Genomic DNA, 21,862 nt, shown 5'->3' with positions numbered 1-21,862 from the left:
TTTGATAGACGAGCTGACTACCGCTACACACACTGAGTGGGACCGACGACAGCCACCAGGAAAAGGGCCTGCCCGATCGGTGTCCCGCAATAGAAAAAAAGGGAACTTCAACAGGCTCAAAAGACAACCGGGTAGTTGACCGGATCCAGAAAAACTGCGGGGGGAAAACAAAATTTAACGGGCAGAGAACCATCATATAAAACCTTTACAAGAGGGACCGCTATTCGAAACAGACGTCGTAAGGACTGCAGCTGGTCGAGAAGGGAAAGTGGTCAGCAGCAGTGAACTTTAATTCGTTCTCTTATCTGTAAATAATTGACTCTAGTCATTGTTTTGCCTCCCGCGGTCCCATTCTCCCGCTGCACTTGGACACCGTCTTCGATTCACTTTTGCAAGAGGAAACGGCGGTTATATTTTAACACACCTGCTTGGTACTATTGCTGCAGATTGACACACATATTGTTTGCAGCGAGCGGACTACAGCTAAAACTGAGTTATGCATGCTTGGTAAGTGCACCTCGAAGGTTAATACTTTGAACGTAATTAAATAGGTCGTCTCCACTGTTCACTGAACACTAGGCTACTGGAGGCGAGGTAGGACACGCCCGCCAGTAACAGGCTACCTAGAACTTGGGACCTTTGGCACCAGCTCAGGTCTGATGGTGTAGCCTGCAGTTGTCCTCGGAGACTTGACTGGTAGAGTACAGAGTAGACCACAACCACGGAGGGCGGGACAGGTCTAGTCTCCCTTCTAACGAAGGAGAATCCATTGTTCGTGGATATTAACTGATTTAAGGGAAGTTCGTTATCTTTTTAGATGACTGCGCCAGAGTCAACAAAGCCTTTTCCCCCTTCACCTTTTCTGCGCGAGACCTAGGGTCAACAGAATTTAATCATCGACCCAAACTTCCGCGCCCAGGGTTTCCGCGTGGAGTCTGTAAGCCAGGAGTTAATTTCGGTGACCTCGTGAGTGACCGGACTGGGATCTGGACTATGATGGCATCCTCGTGGGACATCTCAGCGTGGTTGCTGTGGAGACGGGTATTGCTTTCTTCACTCCTGGTGCTGTGGGTCAGCGGTCCCCGGTCTGAAGCGGGACAGGAGGACGCGTTCCACGCAGAGGTAACATTGACCTGCCTCCATCCCAATAACTAACAACTACATCAAACAACTTCATGTTTACTTTTGTGTACTTGTGCGTCCTAAGGATGGATCTAGCCTACAAAAAACTCACGTAACCCATGCATTTACACAATTGTCCTTAAGCCGTTTATTTATATTTTTGCTGACACTGCAATTTAGCTACAATACATTCTTTGAGATGTTGCTCATCAATGTTAAACAGCGTTTCTGGTGCATGTTGGGTTTCTGTCCCTCTGCCATCAGTTATAAGCGCTGTTGAGCATGAGACTATCCACCTCGCATTCTCCCTTTTCATGACCAGATACGGTACCTCACGTTCGTACGGCGACTCAAAACACACAAACCCTACTCATTCCCCTCGTGGCTTTCACTCTGACACGCTGACACACTTACTCAGAGCGCGTACTAGCAGTGGGTTAGTTAAATTGATCTGGGGATGTCAATGCTATAGGTTATACAGGTCTGTTATTGAAATAAACGTGATTTGCATCCACTTGGCTCATCATCTTTCTATCTCTCATCTCTCTACACTTAGGATGTCTGTAAAAACGTCTTGTAGTCCGCTTTTGTAGTCCACTTTTGTCCAATCACCTTCAGTTGGTCCTAAGTGTGTGCTGAGTGTGTAGTGTGTCTGCTGATGTGGGCTGTGTGATCAGTGGAGGAACCAGGGGTCCTCTGACTGGAGAAGCCTTTGTGTTATTGTGGTCTGGGTGCATGTTTGTGTTATTGTATAGGTCTGCCTGTGTGTGTGTGTGTGTGTGTGTGTGTGTGTGTGTGTGTGTGTGGACTTTGCCCCAGCTGCTGCCACTTAGCCCAGTTGTGTTGACATTAGAGGCCAGCCAGCCTTTCTCAGCCTCTCTCTGTGGGTTTGACTTTATATAGAGGCCAGCCAGCCTCTCTGCTTGGTCCCCCACTGCAGGCATCAACAGTGATACAATCTCATTGGACATCAGTCGTGTAGTTAGAGTACAACAAAGACATAACCAGTAAAAAGTATTACAATACTTAATAATGAACCAGCACTGCACCACATGTTTTGATGTTCTCTCCTCCCTCTTGAGAGCCAGCTAAGAAGAACAATAATGAACAGACACAATAACCTGTAATAGTTTACACCCTCTGACAAACAGGCAGGCGGACTGCCGAATGCCTCCGGCTCACATTCCTACACTGGAGTCTGGGGATAACCACTGAGGAGTGTGTGTGTGTGTTTGTAAGCAGACTAAGGCATTCCAGTGCCAGGTATGAGGTTGGGAGGTGCACAAGTTATGTAGTGGTGACCTGGCAGTGTTTACCTTAGCAGAGACAGTCCTAGGGGGGTCTGTCTACCAGGCCCTGGCCTTGCCTTAGCCAGCTCCAAACCTGATTCTGCAGAGTCAGGTCCTAAAATGCTACATCCTGCTGGGGTAGAAGGAGACTGTATATGGAGGTGCGGAGGTGGAGCGGTGTGTGTTTTTGTTTGTTTGTGTGTTGGCTGGGAGGGGGGGGGGGGGGGGGGGAGGGGGTGGTTAGGCAGATGGGAGGGCTTCTTTAGAAGGATTAATAAACAGATCTACTAAAGGAGGAGCAAAAGTAAGGAGTCGAGTAAATAGAAGTAGGAGAGAAAAAAAACGGTTGGGTACAGAAGGAGTTGCAAAGGGAGGAAGAAAGTTTATTAATCTGCCACCAGCTTTTGATGAGGTGTGTGTGTGTGTCTAAAGTGTGTGTGCGAGCGTGTGCTTAGAGGTTTGTTTGAGTGTGTGAGAGAGAGAAAGTGGTAGAGAAGGAGAGAGTGAGAGCGAGAAAGAGGGAGGGATAAAAGTGACCTGGTCTCTTTTCAGTCGGGTCATGTGACATGTGAATGTGACAGCTGTGTTCCAAACGGGCCACAAGCAGAACCAAGGGAAGGCATTCTGGCCCGCGCTGCTCCCTGGATGACATGGCACAATGGAGCCTCTTGTCTGGAGAGAAGGAGTGAGGGGAGAGGGAGTGAAGGGGGGGGGGGAGTGTAAAGGATGAGAAGAAAGAGAAAAGGAGAGGAAGAAGGAAGGGAAGGAAGGAGAGGGATAAGCAGGCATGGAGAGGACAGGGAAAGAAGAGAACGGGACAAGGTTTATCAGTTCCACAGGACACGGGGAGCTGCTGTACAATCATTCTTGCTGAAACGACCTTGTCTTTTCCCTTTTCCGTCTTAACCTCGGCATAACCTCTCTCTTTCCCTGTTTCTGTGCCCTTTTCTCTCTCTCCCCAGTGTCTATCTCTTACTCCATCTACCCTCCCCTTCGTTCCTTCTCTCTCTTACTCTTTCTCTCTCTGCCTCTACCCCCACCCCCTTTCCAGTCTGTCAGTCCATCAGTAGAATCTCCAGAGTGCCCAATCTTAACATTCCAACCAGCTCCTCCTTTCTCCCCAGTGGCTGGCTATTGCCATTGGCATAGGGGGCTCGTATTGCCGTGTTGATGCATAATGGGATGTGATGCGAAGGGGAAACGCTGCTAGATGCTGTCCCTTGGTTGGCTGGTTCCTGCTTGACTGACTGCTGTTTGACTTGTATTTGTTTGTATGTGTGTATGTATGTAACCAAGCCAGCTCACAAAGACCTCTACTTAACTATGGTCCCACAGTGACTGAACTGTCACAGCGTTGTGTGTGTGTGTTTTATATCCTTCCTCCCCCTCTCTCCCTCCCCCCCTCCCCCCTCTTCATCATTGCCTCTCTCTTAGCAGGGGGGACATGGCAGTAGACCAGCAAATAAAAGCTCTCTGCATTTGTTAGTGTCTTGGCTGACATTGTGGTGGACGCTGGCAGGCTGAACACACACACACACACATACAAACACACACGTTCACACATGCACACACGCACATTAGTTCGTTTTACAACTCCTTGTAAATTGCTGTGTGCAGGGGGCAGTGGTTTTGGCAGGTAGGCTCAAGGTCTCCTTGAAGGACCCACTGATAGACCTACACATACTTCCCCCCTCCACATCCCTCTCATCCCCTCTCTCCTCATATCCCCTCTCTCCTCTCATCCCCTCTCTCCTCTCATCCCCTCTCTCCTCTCATCCCCTCTCTCCTCATACCATCCCATACTCTCCTCTCCTCACCTCTCTGAGATCAGAGAACAGAAGAAGCACTTTTTCAAAGGCTAAATTCCATCCATCCATCCACAGCCTGCCATGGGCTGTGTGGCTGTTACTTACACAGTAGTGTAAGAGCGACAATAGACACACTGCCCCTAATTTGTGTTTCAGATGTGAGCACAGCATCTGCCTGAACAGATGGTAGGAGATGATATATACTGGGTTATCTAGTAGAATATACTGGGTATCTACCATACAATGTTCTGGGTTATCCAATGTCTCTGTTGAACTACAGGCCATACATGTTCCCTGTGTGTCTTAGGGAGAATCTTGTTCTCCCAGGCCCAGAGAGATAATATGTTGTGTGTGTGTGTACGTGTAGTTTTGTGCGAGTACATTTTAGTGTGTGTTTGTCTCAGTTGTTGCATCCACTGTAACAGGCAAGTGATTCAGTGACCACAGACCAGGGTTGTGTGTGTGTGTGTGTGTGTCCGATCCACTTAGACTGTAGTTAGTGCTAATGACATAATTAGAGATCAGTAATTTGGAGGCTAACCTCCTGGAGTGGCCTTCAGAGGAAATCCCCCCCTACTCTCCGGCTCCCCCCCCCCCCCCCCCCCCTCCCACCAGCGCCCACCAGCTGGGATTTGTGGTCTGGTCATACTTGTGCCACTAGTGAAGTCCAACACACACACATACATATACACTTCCCCCCTTGCCCCCCCTCCACAGGCATGGTTGAGGATGTACAGCTTCCTCCCCCAGAAGTCTCACTGTTCTGTACACCCCCACCCCCCTCCTCCACAGACATGGTTGACGATGTACGTACGTCTATCTCTATCAGAAGTCTCACTGTTCTGTACACCCCCCCCCCCCCTCCTCCACAGGCATGGTTGAGGATGTACGGCTACCTCCCCCAGGCCAGTAGACAGATGTCCACCATGAGGACAGCCCAGATCCTGGCCAATGCTGTGGGGGACATGCAGCGCTTCTATGGCCTGGAGGTTACTGGCACCATGGACCCTGCAACCATCACGTATGTCCAACACATACACACTATGCACACACACACGCACGCACACACAAACACACGCACACACACACAGCAACAGAACATCCTGTGTGTTGTTCCAGGGCCATGCGGAGACCCAGGTGTGGTGTGCCTGACAAGTTCGGAGGTCAGATTAAGACCAATGTGAGGAGGAAACGCTACGCTCTGACTGGACACAAGTGGAACAAGAGTCACCTGACATTTAGGTACAACCCTCCCTCCCCTCTCTCCCTCTGTCTTTCTCACTCTCTCTCTCTCGCTCTGTCTGCAGTTCTCTCTAGAAATGTTCTTAGGATATTTCCAAAGGCTTCACTCCAAGAAAAGTATCAACTCAAGTTTATTGTTTGGGAAGTTGCAGAAATATTTGTTTATTTCGATATCCCCTTCTCTCCCTTCCCCTCTGCACAGCATCCAAAACTACACCCCCAAGGTGGGGGAGTACAATTCATTTGAGGCAATTCGTCGAGCTTTCAAGGTGTGGGAGAAGGTCACGCCCCTCACTTTCGACGAGATCCCTTACCAGGAGATCAAATATGGCCGTCGCAAGGAGCCCGACATCATGATTTTCTTCGCCTCCGGTTTCCACGGTGACAGCTCACCCTTCGATGGCGAGGGCGGGTTCCTGGCTCACGCCTACTTCCCTGGGCCCGGCATGGGGGGAGACACACACTTTGACTCTGACGAACCCTGGACCCTTGGGAACCAGAACCTGCAAGGTGAGGGGGAGAAAGGGAGGTAAAGAGAGAAGGGGAGGGGAGGAGGGGGTATAAAGAGAGGTGGGGGTAGATCTATCTCCATGTGACACAGTACTGTGTCAAGCCCAGTTGTTAGTACTGCACTGTCTCTGCAACACATTGAGAATATCTGATCCCCTGACATAACCCTCCCACACCCCCCCCCATGCCAGAGTTGGTCTGACAATCATCTGCAGAGTTCTACTGTACAAGCTACCTTCATAAAACTTCAAAGCCCGTGGAGAGCTATGACATCATAGTATGGCTCATATACACCAGCTGTATCTGCTCCAGCTGTATCTGCTTCAGCTGTAACTACCCCTGCTCAAAACCAGGGGATTCTGTTACCCCCCAGGAGGTCCCAGCCCTGTTTTACCCCAGCTGTGGTTTTATTATTACCCCCCCCGCCCCATGGGGAGAGGAGGGCTACATATGAGACAGACTGAGGAGTCAACAGGATAGGCAGACAGAGGGACAGACTGAGGAGTCAACAGGATAGGCAGACTGACTGAGCTCAGCTCAGCTCCTAACATCCCGGGACCCTTTGAAGTTCCTAAGCCTCACGGTTGTCACGGTTACCTCACAAAGCCCTCTTTATTTTTCCTTGAGACTTTCAATCTCTCCACACCCTCTCTCTTTCTCTTTCTCATTAATTCTCTCTCTCACTCCACCGTCTCTCTCTCTTTCGTTACTTTTTACACTTCAGAGTCACATGAGTGTACTGAGGACTAAACCTCAACTAGCTGTCAAAGGAGTGTGTGTGTGTGAGTCGGGTGTGTTCCTGTGCCGGCTGTCCTTGTGTGTGTGTGTGTCAGGCTGGGGACAGAGAATGGTTTCAGCTGATTACAGGAAAGGAATTCTGAATATCCTTGGATCCACAGCAGTGACATCATTGCGTTTCAAACCCTCAGGATAGGCTGGTCACAGCCGACATCTGACCAACCACGACCAGCCTGCCCTCACATCACACAAAATGGCTGAAGGGTCATGTTGAAGTTCCCTCTAAGCTGTGTCCGGGACAAAGCAGCATTCATAGGGGGAAGTTCCAACCAGGCCTGGCCGTGCTTCAAAGCACGACCCAGAGATTGTCTCAACTCAACACACAATTTCCATCAGCATTTATTTTCTCCGGGTTTCTACAGGATGTAACTTGTGAAAGAGGAAGTTGACACTGCGGTCACTGTGTCACCAATGCTTTGATTAGTTTGAGGGTGTGTATGTGTACTGATGTCTATCTGCACCCATTGGTGTCTGTTATAGAGGTGTCATCCATCATCTACATATCTGTCTGAACCAGCTGATCAAAGTAGCCGATAAGTCAGTAACAGTCTCCCCATAGACTATTACTAACTATCCTCATAGTCGCCTCTTGCACTGTTCTGGACAACACTTAAGTGCTGTCTATTTCTCTCTCCTTCCCATTGCTACTCCTCCTCCCCCCTCCCCCTCCACCAGGTAACGACCTCTTCCTGGTGGCTGTCCATGAGCTAGGCCACGCCTTGGGCCTGGAACATTCCAACAACCCTATGGCCATCATGGCTCCTTTTTATCAGTGGATGGAGACAGATGACTTTCAGCTTCCCGAGGATGACTTGAGGGGTATACAGCAGATCTATGGTGAGGGTCGGGGGTATTAAGTATCTGGGTATATATAAATAGATTGGATTATTCAGTATGGTGCATGCAAAGATTCTAGAGTTCCATGGACATGAAGTCTTTGCCCTCACCCCCCCCACCCCCCCCACCCCCCAGGTCAGCCAGGCGGCACCCCCACCCAGGCCCTCCCAACAGTGACCCCCCGCCGTCCGGCCAAGCCGGAGCCCCGCCCCCCCCAAACCCCCCCTCGGCGTCCGGACCGCCCACGCACCACGGAGCGTCCGGACCACTACGGCCCCAACATCTGTGAGGGCAACTTCGACACGGTCACTATGCTGAGGGGGGAGATGTTTGTCTTCAAGGTGAGTTACTGTGGGGGGGGGGGGGGACGGGACATAAGGGAGGTAGAGGGAGGAGGGAAGTTGAGAGGGGAGAAGAGGGAATTGTTTGTTTTCAAGGTGGTCAAGGGAGGGAGATGGGGCTGTCTGTGGCTAGGAGGAGCACCTGTAGCATCTGAGAGAAGCAGGTGTTGTTTGGTGGGAAGCAGGGGTCATAAGGAGCAGGGCCTGGCCTCCACCAGACCCTGTAAACCTCCAGGACGGAACTCTTTACTGCCATGTTAACAAGAGGAGAGCCCCTGGGCCCGCTGGGCTTGCGGAACTGCACTGTGCTACTCAACCTCCACCACCCCCTACATCACCACACAACCCCATGCTACCCCATACAATCCAATACAACTCTTACCAGCCCTACCATCTGCATGCTCAGACAGTCAGATCGGTGGGCCACACCTGGCCTGTAACCTAGTAACCTGGAACCATCTCCTGTTCTTCCTGGCTGCAGCTGGAGGGTCGTTAGAGCTTTATGCTGGCTGTATTATGGTCTGTCTGTCATGACAGGGACACTTTCATTTGACTGTTTCCTGCTGGTTGTATGGTCTCCAATCAAGGATAGGACTGGAAGGAGGAGAGTGGAGGGCAAGGCTTGGAACATTTTTACATCTGAATTATAGATGCAATGACTGTCTTATCCTCTCTGCTTCCTGTCTGTCTTGGTTTGGTCATATTAGACTCTACTCCACATTCTACACTCTATTCTGCTGGGCTCAGTTCTACTTTACTCTGCTCTATCCATCTCAATTTTGTGAGACAGACTGGCTGACTGACTGGCTGGAGGACAGAAGTAGTTTGCCAGGAAGCCACAGCTTCATCATTAGCAGTGATAGACAGGTCTATTGACTGTAGCTAATGGATACCCTAGCTTGGTAGCCAACACACGTCTTAGTAAATCTGTGTCTCTTTGTCTCGGACTGGGGCTTGTGTTTGGAGTGTGGTGTAGAGGAGTGTGTGAGTATCAGTTAGTGTTGGTGTGTTTGTGTCAGGGTTTTTTCCACCTCTTGTTGTTAACTACCTTAGACATATTTTGTGCTGACTTGAACAAACTCACCAGTTTACAGTTCTTTATACCAGTCCAGAATAACATCATTATCCTCCTATCACCTCCTCCTCCTCACGCCCCCTTCTCCGGCCCCTCCTCCTGGCTGTGTGCATACGAGGGTTAAGGGGCTTGGGGGAATGGAGGGTCTATGCAGGGATGCAGATGGAGGGTCTAGAGAACTGGACTCTGAGAGTCTGGGGGTCTGGATGGCTGAAGGACTGGGAGTCTGGTGTGGGGGTGGGGGGGGGTTAGAGGGCTGGAGGTCTGGATTAGGGGGAGACCACCCAGCAGTAGACGGCTTGTGAACCCCAGACAAGGCTGCCAACATGGACCTGTGCATGTCTGTTGACGGTCAGCACTGTTAACACACCTTGTTAGCAGGGAACATTACATTCACACACCCTCAGACACACATACAAAATGGGTCCGTCTTATTGGCCTGTCTGTGAATGGAGGACTATGGATAGAGTATGAGTTGTGGGGAAGGGACAGGCACTTTAAATATAGAGACGTTATAGTGCCTGATTGGTAGTGTTCCTGGTGTCCCTGCTCTCATGGGTGTAGGGTGTAGGGTGTGTGTGTTTGTGTGTGTGTGTGTGGTGGGGGAGTAGTCTCTGGGCTCTGGACTCCTGCCAGAAAGAGATGGAGTGGGGAGTGAAGGGCATTCTCGAACACCTACCATGTGACTACAGAGAGTTAATAAGGACATTCAGACAGACCAAGATGCAGAGGAAATATCAGACAGGCAGGCAGACAGACAGACAGACAGGTAAGCAAACAGACTATGGGACTGAAAATCGAAACCCCTCCAATGCCTGTACTAGATCCTATGGACTGAGGGTGAGCGAGCTGAACGAGAGCTGTCACCTGATTGGCTAATCCTGTCCTTTCTGTCCAACCAGGGGAGATGGTTCTGGAGAGTTCGGAGAAACCGGGTCCTGGACAACTACCCCATGCCCATCGGACACTTCTGGAGAGGCCTGCCTGGGGACATAGATGCTGCCTATGAGAGACACGATGGGAAATTTGTCTTCTTTAAAGGTACTGCTCATGCATGCACACACACATACTATACACACTCACAGACTCACACACCCACACAGACTCACACATGTCATGTTGTGTTTGACATCCTAGAGTTTCGAAGGATAGAGAGTCACTGGACAGTGACAATTGTTGGTATGTTGCGGTAACAATCACAGAAAGAGAGACAGAGAGAGAGAGAGGCGGAGTGAGAGAGGGGGAGTGAGAGAGGGGGAGTGAGAGAGAGGTTGGAGGCTAGGGGAGAGGCTGGGAGAAGTTCACTGTTTGCAGGAATCAGACAGCTGGCTCTTTAAGACAGCTGGCTCGGCAGGAGTAAGCCTTCAAGGAATATAATGATGTCACTGGCAAGGCCTTCTGACATCTGGCAGCCATCCATCGGAAAGAAAGGAAGAATTAAAAGCAGAAACAGAAAGAGACGGAGAGCTGGCTCCACAGCATCTGGCAATTGTGAGTGAGGGCGAGGGAAAGAAGGATGGAGAGAGCGAGTTCCATCGGCCCTGCCCTTCCCTCTTTCTCTCTCTGTCTGTAGACAGATGCTGAGTGGAAAGGTTTCGTTTTAAACCAGAGTGAAAACAGGGATGGAGGACAGAGCGTCCATGTCTTAGATACTGTAAACACGGCCCTTTGCTTCCACCCCCCTTCCACCTTCTCTAAAGAAAACATATTCATAACAAGCCTTCCCTAATGCCCGGTTAAGCTCAAACCATGGCTAGTCAGAGATTATTTTACACCGTTATATGCTGCTTGCATGCATGCACGCGTATGAGTGTACGTGTTTATGTATGTTATGTGTGTGGATGCTTGTGTGTGTGTGTGTGTGTGTGTGTGGAAGCCAGCAGATCAGCAGGTCTTGTGTGGGGTGGTGCTGGGTTAACAGTTTCCACAGCCCAGGTTTATGAGTGGGAGGGGAGGAGAAGGAAAGCCCCTCTGCACGCTCCATAAAGGAACATTAACCATAAAACCATTCACCCCTCCTCCCTCCTCCCCCACTCTCTTCATCCCTCTATCCCTCTCTCCCTTGTGATTTATTCTCTCAGTTTCCCACTCAATAACTATCCTTCTTTCTCTATTTGCTTTTTTACTGTACTTGCTGTATCTATTCCGTAATCCTCCTCTCTACCTTTCTTCTCTACCTTTCCTCTCTTCATCTCTCCATTTAGCGTGTAGCAGGTAATAACTGTTCAGGGAAAGCTAACAGCTAACGCTGTCTATCACTGTGTTACGTGTATGATAACATGTTCCTATGGTCTTCCAAGTAGCTAAATGCTAACTTGTTTGCTAGTGTGGTGCAAAATGCTAATCAGTGTGCTATTGTGTTCCTATGGTCGTCCATGTAGCAAAATGCTAACCTGTAGTCCCCTGTGTTCCTGTGGTCATCCAGGTAATAAATGGTGGCTGTTCCGGGAGGCTAACCTGGAGCCTGGCTACCCCCAGGAGCTGGTGGACTACGGCAGGGACATCCCTTACGACAACATCGACACAGCCATCTGGTGGGAGCCGTCTGGGTTCACCTACTTCTTCCAGGGAGACTGGTAAGCAACTGTTCTCATACATCTGACCAGGTTTAGTTTACACAGGAAAATAGAAGCATTAGGGTAGACCTAGAAAAAACTTTATAATTAAGTGTAATATCCCTTTAAAAAGATATGTTTGCCTACTTGGCTGTGAGACAGTATGAGCAGTGAACCCATAACCTAGCAGTTGTGTATCTTTAAGAAGCAGTGATCGTTCTGCACCTGCAGGTACTGGCGCTTTAACGAGCAGTCGCGTGCGGCAGACAAAGACTACCCTAAGCCTATCAGTGTGTGGGGGTCAGCAGTGCCCTCGTCTCCCAAGGGGGCCTTCCTCAGCGATGACGGAGGTGAGGGGGTGGGAGGATGAAGAACGGGGGATGTGTGTGTGTGTGTGTGTTTTAAGAGGTTGTTCATTCATCCAAGGATAAAAAAGCATCATCATTTGATGAAATGTAAAGGAGGATCTTCCCTCTCATCTCCCATGTCCCCTGCAGCCTACACCTACTTTTACAAGGGGTCCAAGTACTGGAAGTTTGATAACCACCGTATGAAGAGTGAGCCGGGGTACCCCAAGTCCATCCTCAGAGACTTCATGGGGTGCAGTGTGGACGTGGACGTGGACCGAGACCCCGACACGTCAGACCCGGGACGCAAACACCCGGACCTGGACCGGCCGCCCGTTAACCCCGACGCCACAGACAAAGACCGGGACAGGACCGGAACCGGCGGTACCGGTGGCACGGGGTCAGACACCAATGACGTGGACTATCGAGAGGAAGTGGAGGAGGAGACCAACGAGGTGGACGTGGTGCTGAAGGTGAACGACAGCGAGGAGCGAACCATGAATATCATCATGGTCACCGTGCCACTGGTCCTGGTGCTGTGCATTCTGGGATTGATCTACGCCATTATCAACACTCTGCAGAGGAAGGGCGCGCCACGCCTTTTTGTCCACTGCAAACGCTCCTTGCAGGACTGGGTTTGACAACCTCTGACCCTTGACCTGTACTTGACCCTAACATATTCTTTCGACCACTTCCCCTTCAACCACTCCACCTCACCACCTTCTTACCTTCATCAATGTGGTAGTAGATTTATACTGGCAAATACTGTACATACACACACACACACACACACACACACACACAGACACGCACCCACTCACTATACCCCCATGGTGCTCTGCAATGCGTTGACTGTATTCTATTTATACCAGAGAAGTTTGCACATTGTTTTTCATGTTTTATGTTGAGGTTCATATTGTGTGAGATAGTTTACGTGTATTTGAAGGGTGTGTGACCTCCCTCCTCAGTCCTCCCTCCCTTCTCTGTCGTCCCTCTATCCGCTCTCCCTCTTCTGTCCTTTATCACTTTCTCCTCTCCCCTTCCTGCTCCCTCCATCCTCCCGCCCTCTCTCCCTAAGGATTCAGCCCTCTTCAGAAGATCAGAGGACAGACATGAGCAGGAGAGACACAAAACATGGCTGTGCTTTTATTATTTTATCTCGTGTGTTTGAGTGAACGGTTACACCCTGTTAGATAATGGCCCCTGCTTCTCAGAACTGTAACGTGAGAAGCCCCTGGCCCCCCCTGGCCCCTCCAACTCCCCAGGGCCCCAGGCTCTTCTGCTAATCTTCTGCTCTCAAACACAGCAGGTGTGTGTGAACACTGCTAACCCGAGCCTTCACCTCCTACCATGAGCTTCAGCTCAGCCACTACTGGGATCCTCACATCTCAGAGAGAGAGAGAGAGAGAGAGAGAGAGAGAGAGAGAGAGAGAGAGAGAGAAAGAGAGAGAGAGAGCCCAGGAGTTAGGGGGAGATAGCTGGAAAGGGAGGGTGGACGTGAGACTGGGGGAAGGGAATGGGCCATCTGTTGGAGTTCAAAGAGGAGGTTGTGAAGTCCAGAAACTTTATCTGAGGAGTATTACTGCTGGATGATAGCCAATAAGACTGAGTTGGTGCTGGTCTGGGTCTGCTTATACAGACAGGGGGGGGAAGGGCTGGGGTGCGTGGGGCTGGAGGGTGAGGAGAGGGAAACAGATGAGAGGGGGGAAGTGTTGAGGAGAGACTGGCGTGGGGGAGGGGGTGGCGGGTGAGATTGGCCTTCGGTGCTTTCCCTGTTAGGACTCTTTCTGGCCTTGTGTCATGTGACCCACATTCTGCAGATAGCTTGACTGTAGCCACCCGCTCCCAGGGCCAGTACAGTCCTGATATGACACCACACACACTCCTGATTTAACACTACATACACACACACTCCTGCAACGACAGTACATAGGCACTCCTGATTAAACCCTACATACACACACATACTCCTGATATGACCCTATACACACACAAACACACTCCTGATACGACACTATGCACACACACATGCACACACTCCTTATACAACAGTACACACATACACACACTCCGGATACAACACTACACTCACACACTCCGGATACAACACTAAACACACACACACTCACACACTCCTGATACAACGCACACTTGATATGACACTACAAAAGTGACTCTTCAGACACTTCAGATCTTTTCTGCTGTGATTAAGCTGCCCTGTGGGAAGACTAGCAGAAAAAGAGAGAGAGATACGCTGGTAGGAAGGGCTGTATTGTCAGGCCTATCTACTTCTGAGAGAGGCTGCATTGATCTGGGGGAAAGAACGAGGGGAGGAGGGGGGAGTGAGCTTTTAGTTCTGATTAGCCCTTCCTAACCCCTCCTCTTGACAATGAGAGGGCGAGGGGGACGGTGGCCGTCTCTTAGCAACACTATCGAACCAGATCCATCACTCTTGGTGGACGGACGTCTGACATCCACCCTTCCTCCCCTCCTCTCTTCTCCTCTCTACCTTCCCTCTCTCCTCTCATCCCCTCTCTCTTCTACCGTCACTCTCTTTCCTTTCATTGCCGTCGTTCAATACCAGCTATAATCTGTAAAATGGCCCTTTAAATGCCCCCCCCCCCCCACCTTAGCTAGACAGGACCAGCAAGTCAAGGAGATTATTTTACCATACCACAGGAACCTGATACTTGTGTGTGTAGGTGTACAATCTACAGCCCCTTGAAAACTATTTCATAACACTATTGCTCTCTACAGTAGTAAACTTACAATTCTATAAAATGGGCCTCCTCTTTCTGCAGGACCAACCCCCCTCTTCTGTCTTCTGCCTGGTAGTAGCTATGGAGTGAGGGTCAGTTTCTCTAAGAAGGATGAACCTAGCCTTGGCTAACTCTTTAACTAGTTTGACAAACAGCTGGTCGAAATGAACCGAATGGTTCAAAATTGGGGTGTTAGAGAGCTACTGGGACACGGGCCAGCACCACTTTGTTCTCCGGTTCCGTCCATTCGGTGGGCATTGTTCTATAACGTTATAGAGATGCAGGGAGCAAGAGGATATGGAATGCTCTGACTGAAACTGCAGGGTTTGGCGTAGTTGGTGTGTGTTTTAGTGTGTGTGTTTGTGTATAAGTGTTTACACAAATGAGCAGCTTTTTACGTCTCTCAAGTGCTCTAGCCTTATTATAGACCTCTCGCTCCACCCTCCTCCCCTCATTACCTCCTCCCCTCCATCTTGGTTCTAGCTCGGCCCTAAGGGACTCTCAGTAACAATGGAGCTCTCTCACACACACACTGCATCGTTGTCTCCCCCCTCCCCCTCTCCTACTAGCAGGAAGAGGCCAGGGTCAAACCCACAATCCTTTTCACCTCAGTCCTGATCTGGAGCAATCTCATTGGTTGAGAGAGACAGACTGGGTGGTTAGGGGGTGTGGCCTGGAAGCTGAGACGTGACTTATCTCTGAGAGATGTGCATGTGTATGTTTGGTAATCGTGCGTGTGTGTGAGCACGCATGTGTGTGTGTGTCTGCCTTTGTTTGTGTGTGTGTGTAGAGGAGGTCTGTTTCACCCTCATCAGACATGATCTCAAGTCTGGGACTGATCTCACCCGGCCCTGAGGGTTGTGGGGGGAAAAAACGATCGATGGGTTCTGATTGGCCACCAGACACTCTCAGTGGACGATGATCCTTTACCCACGATGCATCTCACCTTACTCGAAGCGTTAAGCTCGCCAGACCGAAACCACTTTTCGCCTTAAGAGACAGAGCTGACCTCGTCTCCCATGTCGAGGGGTAACACTGACTGAGGTGAAGATGTAGCATCTCCCTAGCCTTCGTTGTCATCTTACACAGCCATGTGCATCTGTGTCGCTACCTTGGTAACGCTAATTAGTCATGCTGTTTCTATGTTTTCTGTTTTTATTCAACCTCACTAGACATCAGGATGGCAAATTTGTGGTCTTTTTATTTTGTTTGTGTGATTTATCAGAATTCTCTGTCATTGTAATTCTTTTTTTTTTGTTTTACTTTCTGGGCTGATCTAGGTATGACATTTGTGTTTTGTTTTATCTTAGTAATGTGTTTTACTTGTTAATAACATTCCGTTTTTCTTTTGGTGGTTGTTGTTGTGTTTTTGTTTTGCTGTAGAGAAACTCAGATTTGATACGTTAGCGTTTGTGTGTTCACCTCCTAATGAGTGTGTTAACAAGCCATGCTGGACATGTACACATCCAAATAAAACTAAGAAACAACAGCAGTTGTTACGTTTCCTGACTGTCCACATACACACACAAATATAGGTACACAGACATACAGATTCTCACACACATTCAGATACACAACTCTGTTGCTGTAAAACTGTAGAATGGTGACGTAACCTCCATGAAAGACATCTGTAAACAAATATCAACAGCAAAACAACACCTCTCCCGCTGCCACACCAAGCACTTCCTGCAGTGTGGTCACAGTCCATGTCCACGACCTCACTTCCTATTTCTCATAGGAACAGAGGAGAAGAAAGGGGAGAAGAAATGAGAAGAGGAGAGGAGAAAGCTGCAGGTTGGTAATGAACTTGTGGTCTCTGTGGAAGCCGCAGCACCTGGCTTCACTGCAACAACAGAACAGTTACCACCCTCTGCCCCCTGGGTTGCAGGCTAACCGCTAGTAGCAGCTGCAGCTAACCAGGGACAGACACATACACCTGTTACATACAGTGAGATACACATCTGTTCATGTAAACATCACACCACTGTGTTAGTTTCAGGTTCAGATATACACCTCCAAAACTACTATACCACACCTTCATCTACTGATTACCCCCCCACACACACACACACACACACACACACGCACGCACACACACACCACCCTTCTTGCCTCCCTTGCCAGGGTGAGCTGATAGTTCCAACATCTGGTATGGTGTCATGTGTTCGTAAGGCAGAGGAGGGGGGCACTGCATCTCATGTTCAGCTGTGCTATAGGGGCACACTGGGACTTTGTTGTGTATGTGTGTGCATGTGTGTGTGTGTCTAGGGTCATAGGAAGTGGCTCCGTTGGGGTCACATGATCAGTGTCGGTCATTCTTTTTCCCAAGAGAAGATTCTGTCCTTGTTGCCTCGACAACGGGTTCCTATGGACCCAGAAACTCCCTGGGACACTGGTTCCCACAACCCCTATCCCCTTTTACACACACTCACACACACACACACACACTGAAAAAAAAATAATAATACGGCAACTCTTGTCTATGTCTTGTCTATGGTAAAACTAAAATAAATTATAGAGAAAGAAAGTTGAAGACAAAGGTTTACCATTTAATAATTTGTTAATTCAGTCAGAAAAAGCCCAGTCCGGACCAGGTTACAGTGAGTTTCCTGTCATGTCTGCATTAAGAACCGGCCTCGTTTGGGGTTGTAAGATGATCAGAACCAGGCCCTTGGTCTTACTGATGCTAAACACATTCACATAACGAGGAGGAAAGTCTATAAAGGAGTGACTAACAAGCCTGCCTTAACGAGCTCAACGAGCAGGGCGTGAGGAGCGACATGCTGACATCATCTGGCTATGATCACGAGTCATTCATAAAGAGAGTTACTATTACTCCCATATATGATATCAATATCCCCAAATTTAGCACCTCCTCCAACACCAGAGTAATCAATGGTGGCCACCATAGTCACGACCAACCTTTAAAGTGGTCTCTCATTGAGAGAGGAGAGAGAGAGTGAGAGAGGAGAGAGAGTGAGGCTAAACAATGCTTAGTTACAATGTGTGTGTGTGACTTATTAGTTGGGTGGTCTAAATGGACAACTGGTGTTTTTAGAATGAGTGACCATAGTAACAGATTCTTGGCTAGCTCACATGTCAAGGTCCATGGTAGACAAAATCATTGTTCTCTCTGTCTCTGTCTCTGTCTCTTTCGCGCTCTCTCTCTCTCTCTCTCTCTCTTTTACTGTCTATCCATCTCATGTGTTTAAGTGTATGTGTGTGCATTCTCACCTGCATGTGTGTTAATGTGCCCTGTGTGTTAAGCAGCAGACTCAGCATGTGTAAAGGGTCTGGAGACAGCATTAGTCAGACATTCTCTGTCCATGATGTTTTCCACTGCCACAGCTGTTCTGAAGAGGGGAAACTCCAAAACACACGCACGCATGCACATGCATGCATGCACACACCTACCTCCACCGGCCCCTCCACCAGTGTAAGGGTGTGCCAGCCCTCCCACCCCAGGGAGAAGCTGTGGTCCTGGGCCAGGGAGGGAACAGAGAGCCCCTGGGTCCCAGGAAAGTGGACGAAGAACTTATGTTTTCCAGACAGCTGAAACAGGGTGCAAAAGGCTGTGTATGCATGTAAGCATGCATGGGTTTGTGTGTGAGATACAGCAACCAGGCTGAGCTCCACCTTCAGCTCAGTCTGACTGCATGAGCAACAGACGCGGAGAGACAACCGCCATCTCTTGGGTCGCCGACATCTCTTCACACCTCCTTTCATCTCTTTCACCTCTCTCCTCTATCTCTTCATTCTGGCTGTCTCGCCTTTCTCCTGTCTCCACCTCATTGATCATCCTGTCTTCCTGTCATCCTCTTCTGCTCTCCTCTCCTCTGTTTGACTTTCTATGTTCCTGTTAGGTCTCTGAGTCAGGTGATAATACGCTGAGAACAAGGAAACCCCATCCAAGTACACACACACACACACACACAGAGTAGCTGTCCAGAAGGTTGTTGCAGTATTCAGGCTCCATGTGGATGATGTCAGACACACATGTACGTCTGTCTGTCCTTCTGACTGAGTGGATACGAGGAAGAGAGAGAGAGAGGCAAGGAGAGGCAAGGACAGGCAAGGAGAAGAGGAAAAAACACAATATACTGTTTATTATACACATGTAAACAGTTGGAGAAGGAATAGAGAGAGAGAGAGAGAGAGAGAGAGAGAGAGAGAGAGAGAGAGAGAGAGAGAGAGAGAGAGAGAGAGAGAGAGAGAGAGAGAGAGAGAGAGAGAGCAGATACAGGATGCGTGTCTGAGGACAGTTTAATAACATTCCATTGGCAGAGCGTGGTGCCATCCTTGCTCCCCTCTGGGCGTGGCCCTGTCTGCATCCCGTGGCGTGGCGGGACGTGTGGTACGCATGCCATGGTGCTGTTACCCACCCTCTGTTATTGTTGTTATTTTTATTGTGTTGTGAGACATTCAGGAATGCAGACAGATACTGCATGCACACACCCCCACCTCACACCAACCCCGAGGGAGGTCACACACACACACACACACACACACACACACACACTATTTTGTTGAACTCTAGGCCTGTGTAGTGCTGTAGAAGGAGCATAACCAAACCCTGGGTCACGTGTGACCTGCAGTATGGCTGCTCCATCAGGGCCTAACCTGATGAAGACCTTTGACCCGACAGGTCTTGGGAGATCTAGGTTGGACCACACACGCATGCATATGAGTGAGTGCAACTTGTTAGTGTTGAAATGTACAATTATGTATTTCTTCAAAGTGTCACACAGTGGTCACGTGATAGTGTTCTAGAACCTGATGGACATTCTAGACTCTCAGCTTGTTACCCTGACCGCATGACATCCATGGTGACAGGTCACCTCAGGCCATTTTGGAGGAACCCACAGCTGTTCACACACATCTCTGTGCGTTCTTGATCAGTTCTGGCTCTCTGTGTGTTTCTGATCAGTTTGATCTAGGTCTGATGTCCACTTGTTCACTTCAAAGACCTCTAATAGCCTCTATTCATCCCAGCTGGGCCCAGATTCTGCTGCTCCTGGGGATATCTCTGTCTGTCTGCTGACTGTACAAGACATCGGCCTGTCTGCTGACTGTACAAGACATCTATCTGTCTGACTATCTACTTCCGCTGCCATTGCAGCTTGGTCTGACTACTTGTCTTTTTGCCAGTCTGTCTGTCTGCCTGTCTTCTTGTCTTCCTGCCTGCCAGCTTGCCTGTTTGTCTGTTTCCTGATGTTCTGACTGCTGACCTGACGTCCTGTTGGTTTGTCTGTCAGGATTCCCAACATCATGCAGTACACAAACACACAGCCCATCTCCAGTGTCCCTGTCCTGTCTAGTCAGTGGAAAACTGTTGCACAGGCTGACAGTAGGCAGAGCTCATTGCCAAACAACAAGACCTTGGGTAGACTAGGAGGACAGGTCGGCACACACACACACGCACGCACACACACACACACACACACACACACACACACACACACACACACACACACTCACACACACACACACACACACCACACACACAGAAGGACTGGGGAGCAGCAGTGGGATATTACAGTAACCTTTCTCTATTAGACAGCTTTCTAATTTAATGGCTGATGATTTAGCATTCCTGGCTCCTCTGTACACAGTGTGTGTATGTTTTGTACTGTGCGTGTGTGCCTGTATGTGTGTGTGTGTATGTATGTGTGTGCATGTGTGTGTACGTCTGCACCAGCTCTCTCAAGGTCAGCCTCCTGCTCTAGGTTCAGACCTCTGCACACTGCTGCCAACGTACACTGTCAGCATTGGGACAGAAGGTTTCTAAATGATCCTTGCTACCCTGCTCCTGGTTCATCCAGTCATTCAATCGTTGGGTCCTGGTGCTGGTCCAGAGTGGTTACAGGGTGGTGGCTCTGGCTGATGCTGATAGTGGTGATGTCATGAAGACTTGGGTGGGGTCTCCCAGGAGGCATTCAGTCACTCCTGGAGATGAAGGGGTCGTTATGGTAACAACCAAAGACAAGGTTGTTATAGTAACCCCAGAGGAGCCAAACTAGTTTTAATCCTTGCCAGTGAGGGATGTGAGTCACCGTTACCGGGACGCCGCCAGTCACACCATGGAGACGAGGCTCAGAGGACCAGGGATGTGGGAAGATCTGGAAGCTTTGAAAGCAGACGTGTAAAAGACAGCACTAGATGAGGACCGAGCTGACTTTATACATATGTGTGAGTGTGGTTTCTCTGATGCTGTGTTGTGTTCTGCAGAAGACAACCCCCCTCAGTCATGATGTTGCCAGGGGGCCTGTGCAGGGGCTTGCTGACACGTAGGTGGCCGCCACAGTGCCGCCACAAAAACACTACTGTTTACATGAAGTTCAAACAAAGGTTAGATTGGACCAACACAGACTGGTTGAGTGTGTGTTTGTGTGTGCATGCCTGTGTGTTTGTCTGTGTTTAAGTGTAATGAGTGGCCATTGAAGACAGTTTACGTTTGACATCATGATGGGTGGTCCATGAAGATCCATTATTGTTCAGCTTCCTCAGGTCACATCATGATGAACCTCCTGGCAGCCGACCAATGCCTGGTGATCCATACCTGCTCATCAATACAGCAAACCCTGGCACCAGATGGCCTTCCTGTGGCATCACATTCTATGTGTGTCTCTGACGTAGTCTGTGGTTTAACTTGTGTTGTGCTCTCATTCCCACTTCATCACCGTGGTAACTGTAATGCAACACTGACTGTAGACCACAGAGCACAACAGCGACAGACTGGCGCAACAGATACGTGTGTGTGTGTGTGTGTGTGTGTGTGTGAGTGTGTGTGCTGATGGCAGTGGCGACATGAGCCAGTGGACAGAGGACTGCACACAGCAGGTTCTGCTGGTCACCCAGACGCTAATTGATTGAGTGGGAGGACTGAAAAGAGTGGAATCATTTACCTCTGTGTGTGTGTGTTTGTGTGTGTGCATGTGCATGTGTGTTTGTGCGTGTGTGTGTTTGTCTGCGTGTGTGTGTTTGTTTGGGTTGGGGTTTCAGTACCCTAACCTCAATGCCCATTCTGTGCCTCCTAGACAGAGCCAGGAGCAGAGAACAAACTTCATTACTGGAAGTTTGTGTGTGTGTGTCTGTGTGTGTGTGTGTGCACGCAGCAGGGTCAAACACATGAGCCGACTCATTAATGTCAGAAAGTATCAAACTCCTGTTCTGAAAATG

General features: G+C 49.4%; 1 protein-coding gene across 1 annotated transcript; it reads left to right on the top strand.

Moving 5' to 3' along the window:
- The first annotated feature begins 9 nt into the window (after nucleotides 1-9).
- Nucleotides 10-13,949, top strand: mmp15b (matrix metallopeptidase 15b). The gene is made up of 11 exons (XM_047041736.1): nucleotides 10-507; nucleotides 920-1,122; nucleotides 5,092-5,240; nucleotides 5,339-5,461; nucleotides 5,664-5,971; nucleotides 7,445-7,606; nucleotides 7,742-7,947; nucleotides 9,925-10,063; nucleotides 11,448-11,598; nucleotides 11,809-11,927; nucleotides 12,075-13,949. Exons 1-11 carry the CDS (start codon nucleotides 501-503, stop codon nucleotides 12,563-12,565), a joined length of 2,058 nt encoding a protein of 685 aa, XP_046897692.1. The 5' UTR covers nucleotides 10-500; the 3' UTR covers nucleotides 12,566-13,949.
- The last annotated feature ends 7,913 nt before the right edge of the window (nucleotides 13,950-21,862 follow it).

This window comes from Hypomesus transpacificus, chromosome 19 (assembly GCF_021917145.1).
Source record: "Hypomesus transpacificus isolate Combined female chromosome 19, fHypTra1, whole genome shotgun sequence".
Taxonomy (NCBI): Eukaryota; Metazoa; Chordata; class Actinopteri; order Osmeriformes; family Osmeridae; genus Hypomesus; species Hypomesus transpacificus.
Note: the sequence above shows the minus strand (reverse complement) of the source record. Positions and strands in the feature narration are given on the sequence as shown.